At 38.8% G+C, this 12,638-nt stretch overlaps 1 protein-coding gene across 1 annotated transcript in view; it reads left to right on the forward strand.

The window, feature by feature from the left end:
* CACNA2D2 (calcium voltage-gated channel auxiliary subunit alpha2delta 2) overlaps positions 1-12,638 on the forward strand; it is a 568,828-nt gene that overhangs the window by 358,994 nt on the left and 197,196 nt on the right. The window contains exon 4 of the mRNA XM_015817370.1: positions 8,600-8,644. Coding sequence (XP_015672856.1) covers positions 8,600-8,644 — 45 coding nt within the window. The remainder of the gene's footprint in view (positions 1-8,599; positions 8,645-12,638) is intronic.

Raw genomic sequence — 12,638 nt, forward strand, 5'->3', positions numbered from 1 at the left:
ATAGCAAAAGAGATGTAGTAAGATTTCTGATGGTTTTATACGTTAGCTATTCTAGAAAAAGCCAATGTGTGCTGTTTAGGAAAACATTTCTTGCTTTTTCTTGCTGCAAATGGTTTAGTTATGCTAGAGATATTTTTTTTCCATAGGATGCATGTAGGATTATATGTGAGCCAAGCTATACATCTTACACTGATACAAAGGCTGGAGGAAGAAGTCTTACATTTCTGCCCGGTGCAGGTGTTAGATTTTGATTTCTTTTTCCCTAGCTCCTGTACCTCTGATCTCACAGCAAGACTACAATGCACAGTTTTCTGTCACAGAGAGATTAGTACAGCACAATGACACAGAAGCAGCCAAAACAGATTTATCGGGGGCCATACAACCAAGAAATATTAAAGTCCACCTGAGGATTAGAAGAGTTTGAATGATGAGAGGTCCTTGGCATGCTGCAATCATAAGCCATGGATTTTCTTCTGCTTTAGAAGAAGAAATGTGGAAACAGCATGTTTAAATCTTATGTTACATTATCTCCAAGAGCAAGGACAGGCAATCTAGAACAATTTGCTATTGGAAAGGTGCATGAATTAAGTAACATATATTTTACAAAAAATCCCACCACCGTTTTGTACTATTCTTATTACTACATGTTCATTTATCTGTTTATATTATCTGCTTTTCATTTTAGAAATAACTAATTCCAAAGTTGGACTAGATGACCTCCAAGATCACTTCCAACTTATTATTGTTATTATTATTGCTATTGTTATCGTTACCATTATCATTATCATCATCGTTGTTGTTGTTGTTGTTGTTGTTGTTCTTCTTCTTCTTCTTCTTCTTCTTCTTCTTCTTCTTCTTCTTCTTATTATTATTATTATTATTATTATTATTATTATTATTATTATTATTATTATTACAAAGTCCAGTACAAAATGGTGATAAATGTCACATGCAAATTCCCATTTGAAAGTGATGTCTCTCAGTTTCTTATACATATTAAAAACATTATTTTAGAAAGCTGGTGTGGTCTTGTTTGTTAACATAGGAGTCCCCAACCCTTGGGCTGCAATCCACTATCGGGCCATGGCCCACTTGAAACTGGGCCACGTGAGAAGCGGGCAGGTACATGTGTGCAGCTCCATTCACACAAACATCACCCCAAAGACTTCTCTTCTTTCTTGCACGCCAACCCGCCACTCACGTAGCCTCGTTCCCTTCTCCCCCCCACCAGTCAGGCCACCAAGCTGCCTGCTCCCAATGCATAGTTTAGTTGTATGGGTTTAGGAGAGGCAGGAAGATCTAGAGCAGTGGTGGCAAACCTATGGCATGGGTGCCAGAGGCGGCACTCAGAGACCTCTCTGTGGGCACGTGCGCCGTCACCCCAGTCCTAGGCCTTCCGCTGGGTTTTATAAAACCTTTTTGCTTTAGGCCTCCGCCGCCGTGTACAAAAAAAAAAAAAGGTTCAATCAGTCAATTTCAACTTCTTGCGGGAAAAAAAAGATCTTGCAAAGTTGAAATTGATTGATTGAACTTTTTAGTCCCACCCAGCCTGCCATTACCACCGCAGCCACGCCCACCCAATTGGCCACACCCACCCAATGGGCCACACCCACCCGGCACTTGACGATGCATAAGTGGGTTTTGGGTTGTAGTTTGGGCACTCAATCTCTAAAAGGTTTGCCATCACTGATCTAGAGGCTACATAATCTGCTCTCCAAGATGTAATGAATACTTTGTATATACATTTAACAGCTGACACGAAAGAGACAAAGACACAAAATATAACAATCTGAAAATATTACGAACATTTTTAATTAATATTTAATATTATGAATGCTAGTTTTTTTTTACTGAATGTAAAATTTCAGCTAACACCCAGCTTTTTGTTAAATAATGAACATCTTGCTGCTAATTCTAGAGGTCTCTTTAAATCAAAACTCTTTTGTTACCTGCAGTTTTAGCATTCTGGAGAAGAAAGAGAAAATTAGTTTAGCTAACCAGGTTTTCGTCCCTATGATAGTGCCAAAGAATAATTAGTCCTGCTCAGCTGTTTATAGAAGGGAACTAGGGGATTAGCCATATTGGATCTAATTCTCACTAACAGATATGAAATGATAGAAGGTGTTGAAGCCACAGGAATCTTGGGAGGACGAGGGGGGACATGATAGCAGTGTTCCAAAATCTCAGGGGCTGCCACAAAGAAGAGGGAGTCAAGCTATTCTCCAAAGCACCTGAAGGCAGCACAAGAAGCAATGGATGGAAACTAATCAAGGAGAGAAGCAACCTAGAACTAAGGAGAAACTTCCTGACAGAACAATTAACCAGTGGAACAACCTGCCTTCAGAAGCTGTGAATGCTCCAACACTGGAAGTTTTTAAGAAGAGACTGGACAGCCATTTGTCCGAAATGGTATAGGGTTTCCTGCCTGAGCAGGGGGTTGGACTAGATGACATCTAAGGTCTCTCCCAACTTTATTATTATTATTATTATTATTATTATTATTATTATTATTATTATTATTATTATTATTATTATTATTATTATTATTATTATTTTAGTAATTTTGTAATGCATGATGTTCTGGTAGAGCATTTGCAGTGCTGTACAGATGTATGAATACATAGCAACTAAACTTCCAGTTAGTAACAGAAGTCAGTCTGGATTTTTGCTCAATATTTAAAGGAGATACAACCTACTAAATAAATAGATCTAGAGTAGATAATTATTAAACATTTAAAAATATTAAAAAGCAATGAAATAACTATTAAAAACATAATCAAGAAGAAATATAGCGTATGAACTTGTCAGAAAAATGAATGTCAACAGGAGAGTCCCATAAAATATAACATTACTTCTGATATGTTTTTGCCAATTAATGCAAGAGTCTTCTCCTATTTTTCTTTCAATTAAATAAGCCAAGCTATTGTATGAGTTCTCTAGGTCTGGGGCTACTATTAGAAAGATTCTGCTAGCCATACAGGTCAAGTTAACTTATAATACAATTGGCCTCATTACTGCAGCTTGATAAATTGAGGATATATGCAGGAAAAGATACCCCTTTCAATGTACAATTATATTTCTTCCAAGTGCTGACTAAAACTGTACAGCAAAACACTGTATACAGATTATGAAATTCACATTTGGCTGCTTTTTAACCATTTAATTATATCATTTACATGTTTGGGATTCTTTCTACAGAAATAGCAGCAAGGTTGTTTCTGCTGCACTGCTGATGACATTGTGCAGCTCTTATCCTTTGATATTTAGGTATTAAGAATAGAAACTTGCAGAGGGAAAGTCTACTGAATTGACTTCCATACCGTGAAATGTGCATAATTGAAATTGCTGATTATGTATAAGCACGTGCAAGGGAGGCAGGAAACTTTTGATTTAGAAACTTTGCAGTAAAACAAAAAGAAATTGGTCAAAGAAACTGGAACATTTTGATGAATTCTGACATAATGGAGAATCCAGTATCATCTAAAATCTTGTTTCAAGAGACAAATGACATGAGACTACTCCTTGAAGACACTGACTCCCATCTGTTATGAATCTTCTATGTGGATACTAATATTAACCTATATTATAGGACTATTATGTTGATTTCTACAATAGTGCATATGAAGTCTATTATCTGCATTATTTAAAGTAGGATATGAATAAGCATTATGTAGAATTATTTGTATACAAATAATTGCTACTAACAATAGAAATAGCACTTAGACTTAAGCTTCACAGTGCTTTACAGCCCTCTCTAAGTGGTTTACACAGTCAGCATATTGCCCCCAACAATCTGGGTCCTCATTTTACCTACCTTGGAAGGATGGAAGGATGGGTCAAGCTTGAGCCAGTGAGAATCGAACTGCTGGCAGTCGGCAGTCAGCAAAAGTAGCCTGCAATACTGCATTCTAACCACTGCGCCACCACGATTCTATTAGTATTATTGCTATTGTTGCTATTACTGTATTATTACTGTTATAATTATAATTATTTTCATCAGGTGTTCCTACTCTACATAGGATTTGCTAAGGTACTCTTCTTGCAAATGTCACTAAAATCATTGAGAATAAAATCTTTTTACATATTTACCACCAATACCTGCTTATTCGGAACTGTCTGTTACTCTCTTGTGATTAAAGTTGACGTAGGGGGCGGGCATGCCCCATCTGCTGCTAGATCAATCCACTTGGAAGAGAGCACCCAGAAATATCTCCTCAACTCCTTCTGGTTGGTTCAAGCTGTCCTCACAGCTGTAAATTGAGTTGTCTCACTGTCAGTCAAATTTTAGGTCTCATAGTAATGTCTAGGTAAGAGAGCCAGTATAGAGCACCGTGGTTAAAGTGTTGGACAAGGAGCAGGGAGATCATTGTAACCCTCCCTTGGGCGTGGAAGTCAGCTTTGGGATCTTGGCCCGGTCACTCGCTCACAGTTCTAATCATCTTTAGGCTCTGCAACAAGCCAGCTGATGAACAAAATCCTTTGCGCATCATACATTGAAAGCTTCACTGTAAGAGCTAAACAAGCACAGTGCAAAAACAAGCAGGCTGTTGTTTATGAACTATTACTACTATTATGAACAGCAACAGTGATGTCTTGGGTATAACTAGAAAAAGAGTAGAAACTAGTGTTTAAATAGGAAGCATATTCTCTGTGCTCTACTTTTTGGAAGACATTGTTTCCTATCATCTGTACCTATCTATATCTTCTAAAATTCTTATTGTTATGACCTTTAATTGGGGGGAAAATGCTACAGCATAGGGTAATATTTTTTTTAATCAGGTTATCTCAAATGAGCTTTCTTACAGGATGTCTCCAAAATCTGGGACCCATGACTCCTGAGGGAATGAAATTTGGGGAAGTTGTGGCTGCTTCAGTGCTACAGGCTGCTACTCCACTGCTATGCTGCTGCTGTGGTCACAAGAGTTTCATTTTTAATGTTCCGTTAGTTTCCCAGCCAATCTGAGGGGAGGGCAGGCAAGGGGAGAGGACGGGAAGGAGGAAAATTTCAGACACTCTCTGCCAGCTTCTCATAAGAAAACTCAATAGAAGCCGACAGAAAATCATAATTTGCTTCCAGTCCCATTGCTTTTTTCGCCCACCCCTGGTCATTCTTCAGCTAAGGAAATACCTCTGAAATGAAAACCGAACAGGGCACAGCTAATCTAGTAATAGAACTGGCTTCATGAGCATGGCCATGATCTGTGAGGGAATACATAGATTGTGTTGCTTCTTATGGAATGAGATGCATTCCATCGGAAGTGTATTCCCCATTCATTAGTCTTTTAAAAAGTTAATTTTCTGTCTATGTAACCTTAACGTTCCCAAGGACCCTGCCCCTTTGAGCATTAAAGACAGTGCTGGGAAGAAATGGCTTGTAAAACATGTTCTTAGCAGCCCATTATCTTTCCTTGGTTTCCAGGAGAAGAAAAGCACGTCTATTTGTTCTAACTCATTTCTCTCACACTTTATATGTGTGGCCCATCATCTCAAGGATTTAAATAGACTGAAGAATGCAGTTCTTGACCTGTTTTAAATATAATTTCCTGCATACCCTGGAATCTCCAAAGTGGGTTACAATCCTTGCAACACAACCAGATGCAGAAGAATATCCTTTTTTTATTAGGACAGTGAGAATTTCAGGGCCACCGATGGATGCACTTGGAGCCATGATGGTGATGAGTGAGCTGCAGAGGAGAGCATGCTACCACTCTCCGCTTCAGTCTCACTCCATTCTTGCCTGTAGAATACAAACTCTGAGTGCCCTTTAACATTATTCCTTTTGGTAGAATAGAGCATTATATTTTGACAGCATTGCTGCTCTCTAAATTGCTGGTCCCTTTATGAATTTGATCAGCTACTGGGTATCCTAGCATAGAAGAGAAATTAGAACACAGCTTTCTGTGCAAATCGTTTCTAAATGCTGCATATTTAATGGCATGTAGTTCTTTTTTTTGGAATTATGAATTCAGTCTCTAATATTTCATTGCCTGTTTAAAGGCTCTGGGTAAAAGGAAGGGCAATATCTAAGATCTCCAGTGTTACTACACATTCTTCCTTAAGGACTAAGAATATATTCCATGCTTCTCATACATTCAAAGAATCATAATTAGGAGGAGAATATTATAAACTACTCATAATGACCTTTGGAAATGTAGTCCTTGAATTCAGCGTATTTGTAATGAGATAGTGAAAAATCTAGGAGTCTTCCTGGAATTACAACTCCTGGTAAAGGACATGCACAAGGGTCATTTTGCCCAGCTTTGGCTGTTTTGCCAGTCGTGATCCTAGCTAGATGAGAAGGCCCTGATGATTGTGAAGTGCCCTGATCACAAATAAACTACATCACTGTAACACTATTTGGAATTTCCACTGGTTGGTGAAAACAATGCCAATGTGATAGGCACTGCATCGATTTTTCCACAGGCTTCGAGGTACAATTCAAAATAGCAATAGCACTTAGACTTATTTACTGCTTCATAGTGCTTTACAGCCCGCTCTAAGAGGTTTACAGAGTCAGCATATTGCCCCCAACAATCTGGGTCCTCATTTTACCGACCTCAGAAGTCTGGAAGGCTGAGTCAACCTTGAGCCAGTGAGAATCGAACTGCCAAACTGCAGGCAGCCAGCCATCAGCAGAAGTAGCCTGCAGTACTGCATTCTAACCACTGCACTACCACATTTTAACATATGTGGTAGAGCTCTCAAGTTTCTCCAGGATGCTTCCTCCTTATGGGTCCAACCCATTCATCGTTTTCATGCCCAGTGAGGAATTTTTCCCATAAATGTGAAGGTGGGAAATTACAATAGTGTTTGTTGCCTGCTCTCACCTTGAGGAAATGCTTCTTCTCAGAGACAGAGTTGGAATTCACTAGTCGCACATCAAAATAGAACTTTTTCAAAAGGTCTTCAAGCTTCCCATATTGCCTTATTAGTGATGGTTTATGTTACTGTTTTCTCTTTATAATTTAATGGATTTAGTTGCATCTGCTTATAAATCACTGTGAGTCAGTCTGATTCATCAATATACAAACATACTAAATAAAATAAACAATTCAAAGTCTTTTGCAAATCTTTGAACATTAAAACAGTTCTCTCTTAAATGTTGCAAGAGTATGTATTAAAATACAAATATTTTGAAATACAGTCATTTGAAATACATATTTCAATATGAATGCTGAAGTAGATATCTTTCAAAAAGATATATGAATGACGTGGAAACATCGTAGAGCAGAATTATGAAAAAAAAAGAGATGGCATGAAGTGGAAATAGAATCATCTGTTCACAGGACAGCTCTCCAAAGAGAGGAAAGAATTATTAATAGCATTTTTATCACCATTGTTCAGGCTCAGAAAAGTTATTGGTTTTGGTTTTAAGCTCGTCCCATCGCAACCTGCTCTCATTCTTGCTGCAGTTAAAAAAAAAGGCAAACAATGAGTGAAAGCTGGCCCTTTGGGAGTAAAGACAAAATTTGTTCATTTTATTTTAACAACCCATGCATTTTTTTTACTTTAATTATGTAGATCATACACATGGATTAACAATGGTATATTTTTAAACCTAGCTGCAGCATGCCAATTATTTCGTATGCTTTTATTTAGTAATTTGCCTCTGTTCTATGGGATTTCTTAAGCCATCTGAGTTCACCTGTATAGATATGTCATCCTAATGTGGCTTCTTTCTATCATGCCATGTTTTCTGTATCTAGCTATTGTGGTTTGTAAATCATTTATATATTTAAACATTTTCTATGTGGCTTTCGAGATAGGATAGGATAGGATAGGATAGGATAGAATAGAATAAAATTCTTATTGGCCAAGTGTGATTGAACACACAAGGAATTTATCTCCAGTACATAAGTTCTCAGTGCACATGCAAGCAACAAGTGATAGATTATGATCATAAAATACAATCATCATAAATCATAAGATACAACAGTCAGTGATAGTCACAGGGTATTAAATAAAAGCAATCAACATAAATCATAACAATCATGTTTACACCTAAGAAGTAGAGTTTCACTTAAAAGTAATAGATTACAACAAAATAGCTTCTAAACATAGAAATAGCCTTTCTGGCCTACAGGAACCCTAGTTCAGCCATCTCTCTCAATGCACTGCCACCAAGCATTTTTCTTTTGGAACTGATCATACTGTTCATGCAACTACCTAGTCAATAGGCATCTTTCATGGCAAGCTCTGGTGTTTCTACTGACACATTTCCAAATGACATGCATACATGATACTGATCAAAAGAGATACGGAGTGTCCCTGGCTTAGTATGATAACGCTATTCAACAGACTATGACTTACAGCAAAAGCCAGACGGAAAAGTGGTGGAGATGCAGCTACCCTTGGGGAATCTCCTGCCAGACATACATCCCAGCATTGTTCCTTCACCTCATCAATAAAATCCAATCACAAACTCTGGCCACTATCAGCCTGCCTCAAAAAAGTCTCCAAAAGTTTTCTAATAATTTTTCAGGGATCCATGGTCCTATGTGATATTTGGACCCAACTAATATTTAGGAATCCTATCATGGTGAAAAATCTTCCTGGATCCTGCACTGTATTTATCACACTTATTTCTTTTAATCTACAGGAGGAAGATATTGAATACTATGACTCCAAGGCTGATACGGAATACGTAAGTATCTTGCAGTTGCATTGCTTTTTTGTTACACAGTAAATGGGTTCTGTATTAATTTCTGTAGAGTTTTCTTTGCTACAGTTGTTCAATGTGTACGTTCATTTAATGGGCTCCAAAGTAAAATTATGCTTAAAATGGTGAAAAGTAAGTTGTGGAGCTGCAAACCTGCCACTCTTTTTCATCAATTGGTAATGGAAAGGAAGTTGTAAACATTTAACTACATTTCAACAAGGAGAAATTTCAAAGAACAGAAAAAAATGTTCATCAGTCTTGGTGATTGTAAGGAGGTGCGTTGGAGAAGAGAACAAGAATATATATTTGTAAGTTTTATTGCATTTTGAAATGGATTCACAGTTTTATTTCATGGTTTAAATTCTCATTGCTTCCTTGCTTGGTTAGTTGAGGTTTTTTATTTTGTTAGTTTTGGTTCTGGTTTTGGTTTTTTTGTCACTCTCTCTCTCTGTGTATCTTTTATCAGTGTTCAGCTCAGAAGTGCTAAAATCTTCCCATGTAGTTTTATCAAATATCATAACAATAAATTTATTTTCCAGGATAAGGAATGCTGAAATCAGAACAATTTTAGCATACACTATCATAGTGAAACCTTAGGAAAAGAAACAGTGCAGAGTGAGAAGACAAGTTTTAAATGCTAAAACAAAACCATCTATCATTGATGGGTTGATTGGAAATATATAATGCTGTTGTTGCTTACATCAAATACAGAATTCACACTGAAGTCCTCCATCTGGGAATAAATCCTGCAATCCCTAAAGAGACTTGTTTTTAACAATAAAAGTATAAAGTATAAGTATAAAGTATAAGTATGAAGCTCCAAAGGTTTTATATTTATATGAGTTCATATATATCCAACTGCTAACTTGCAGTTACAAAAAAATACTCCACCTTCTTTCTTTGTAATTTAGAAGCTAGTGACTACTTGTCCATTCATTATCATAAGCTAGATATGTCTGTTTTCTATCTCCTTGAGTGCTAAAGAGATACTGTGGCAATATGTTTGGTCTCCTGCAAATGTTTGTCATGTGGTTGTCTCATCTGCCCTCTCTTTCTCCCATTAAGCTACCCAAAACTGATATCTATCAAAAAGAGATGGATCTTAGAGGAGTCCTTGTTGCTCTCTGAGCTTGGTTGTTTTCTTGCACTCGTTTCATTACCCAAACTAGGCAACATCATCAGTGCTGATGATGTTACCTAGTTTGGGTAATGAAACATCTGCAAGAAAACAATCAAGCTCAGACAGCAGCAAGAGCTTCTCATTTCAACCATGAGCTACAAATATTCTCCTTTATTAGATGGATCTTTATACAAGTCAGACATGGTTGATTAATTAGATCTTTTCACAAAGATCTTGCATCGGGTTACATTTCCTGGGATACAGTGAAGCTACAATGATATATTACAAGCAGTAACCGAATGACAGAGTTGGAAGGAACCTTGGAGGTCTTTTAGTCCAACCTCCTGCTCAAGCAGTAAATCCTATACCATTTCAGACAAATGGTTGTTGAATCTCTTCTTAAAAGATATCTTGTTTAGATCCAATCTTTTTTTATATTTTTGTGCCTTATAGTTTTTTTTATTTTTGTGCCCTATAGTTAGTGTTGACTCCTGGCGATCTCCCAGATTAGTCCCTGCAGTTTTCTTGGCAAGTTATTGGGAAGTTATTTGCCATTACCTGCTTCTTAGGGCTGAGAGCAAATGACTGGCTTAAGGTTACCCAACTGGCTTTGTGCCCCAGGTCGGACTAGAACAGTCTCCAGTTTTCCAGTCTGATGCCTTAACCCAGACATGTCAAACTTGTGACATCACGTGACGTCGCGCAACGTATCGGAGCTTTTTTGACATTGCCGGCAATGGGGTGGGCGCGGCTCTGGTATGATGAAACCGGCCCGTGGGCCGGCAGTTTGACACCCCTGCCTTAACCATTACCTAATTACCTAATAATACATAATAATGAGCTGTCTACTGTTATGTGTTCTTGGCAGTTTAGATATACTTCCTTTATTTACGTGAAGATTTTAAAAAAGCATTCCAAGTCTGGACAATTTTTAGATATGTAGACTTCAACTACCAGAATTTTCAATAATGGCCAACCTAATTGAGGAATCCTAGGAACTGAAGTCTGCGTATCTAGAGGGTACTCATGGAGATGGTCCCTAAAAATTGAGAGGTGGCTCTAAAAGTTTTGATTCTCAAGTGCTGAGACAATAGTTGGCCCCACTCCATGCTCACTTCGTGATACTGACAAGCTATCAGACAAAGACTGAAGAAGCCAGGTGCATTTTGCTAGAGAAAGTCATTTTGCTTCCTGGGAAAGTTTCTAAAATTAAAGCTAGCATCTGAAATTCAAATGAAGAGCAAACATCTAATTAGAGGCAGAATCTAATTCTCTACCCTCCTCCCGGCACAGCCATCCTGTAATTCTGGCAATCAGAATGTTAAGTATAAACTAGAGAGCTTCAGTTCCCCAAGGAAATAGGCCTTTGCTAGTTACTATGTGCAATATGAATACTTGGAGAGAATGCTGCTCAAAATTACTCCCAAGTATCCACTCCTGGCTTAACTCACTTCAGAACTGACTGCATTTGATTGGCTGTGGAGTGCTTTTGGAATATTTCAAATCTTTCAGAGCAGAGAAAAAGGAACTTGTATGCAAGAGCAGGAACAGAGGTTGTCCATTGCCAGCTTGGTGAGAAGGTGCAAATCACTAATATCTCCATTGAGAAAGCTGCTGTCCTTAAGCTTCATAATACTCATAATAATATTAGTGGAAGACTAACAGGGGATTCCTATATGGTTTTCAGACTGGACTATAGAACTAACATTCATCCAGTTATATGTCATGATTGAGTTGGTATCAGTTCTTCATATAGAATGGATTCCTTTCAAGATTTGTTTCATTTATGTTTTTATGAATGGTAGCCAACCAAAAATGTGGAATCCTAGACAATTAAAAAAGCTCATAGAAAACAAAGTTGCAAAAATCTGGTCACCCTATAACCAGAGGAACATTATAGTAAGAGAGAAGTGACTAATAGTCTACATGTCCAATTTGGTAATTATTGACAAAGAACAGTTTTGAACCCCAACTCAAACACAGACTGCAATTTGAATGGTCAGTCCATTTTCTTAGGAGCACAATGAAGCTGTTAGGCCGTCCTGGCTAAACTTTCAAAACGAGATCCAGCAAACAGGAACGGTAAACCATCAATGCTTTAATCAGCGCAAAAGAAACAAAGTTAGCACTGGGGTAACAGTCCCGCAGTGCTCAAATATATATATCCCACGCCCTCCAGCCCCTCCCAGGTCCACCCTGTCTAGCCCCTCCCCCGTGGTCATCCAGCTCCGCCACCGCCAACACCTGTAGGATTGTCAGGCCCAGTGTTCGTCCGGTCTAGCGCCGGCGGCGCACAAGACAGGCCTCCGTTCACAAAAAGTCCAGCGGCCTGAAAGCCCAGGAGCCGCCCCGTCTCACCACGCGACGCGGCGCCGCCCACTGCCGTCGCCCGGGATGTCGGCATCAAGAGGCAGCGGCGCCATCCAATGACGTCGCCCGGGATAGTGGAGACGTCGCCCGGGATGGTGGAGGCGAGAGGCAGCAGCGCGGCACCGACGGGATTGGAGGTGCCTTCTGAAGTGGCCGCATCGAGCAGTGGGGATGCAGAGCAATGGAGGCTGCCGCAGCGGAGGCCTGGGCATGGAGGCCTGACAGAAGCTAGAGGGCTATAAAACAGAAGCATATGTCCTCAGATTTCTACCAGAAAAAGTCATTGCTGATAACTGCAGCAATATAGAAGGTTAATGCCAAAGCTACTGTTAAGGGCTAAATAGCCCTGACTCTACCCCAAATTAAGGGATTACAGGGTTGTAGAAAGGGAGTCAGATAGGTTTTATACTGGAGTTGGATGTTATCTCAAAAACTGTTTCACAGGGATGCCTACAGAAGTTAATTATTAGGTTTCTTTCACAAACATAA

Source organism: Protobothrops mucrosquamatus, unplaced genomic scaffold (assembly GCF_001527695.2).
Source record: "Protobothrops mucrosquamatus isolate PMUCROS unplaced genomic scaffold, P.Mucros_1.0 scaffold579, whole genome shotgun sequence".
Classification (NCBI taxonomy): domain Eukaryota; kingdom Metazoa; phylum Chordata; class Lepidosauria; order Squamata; family Viperidae; genus Protobothrops; species Protobothrops mucrosquamatus.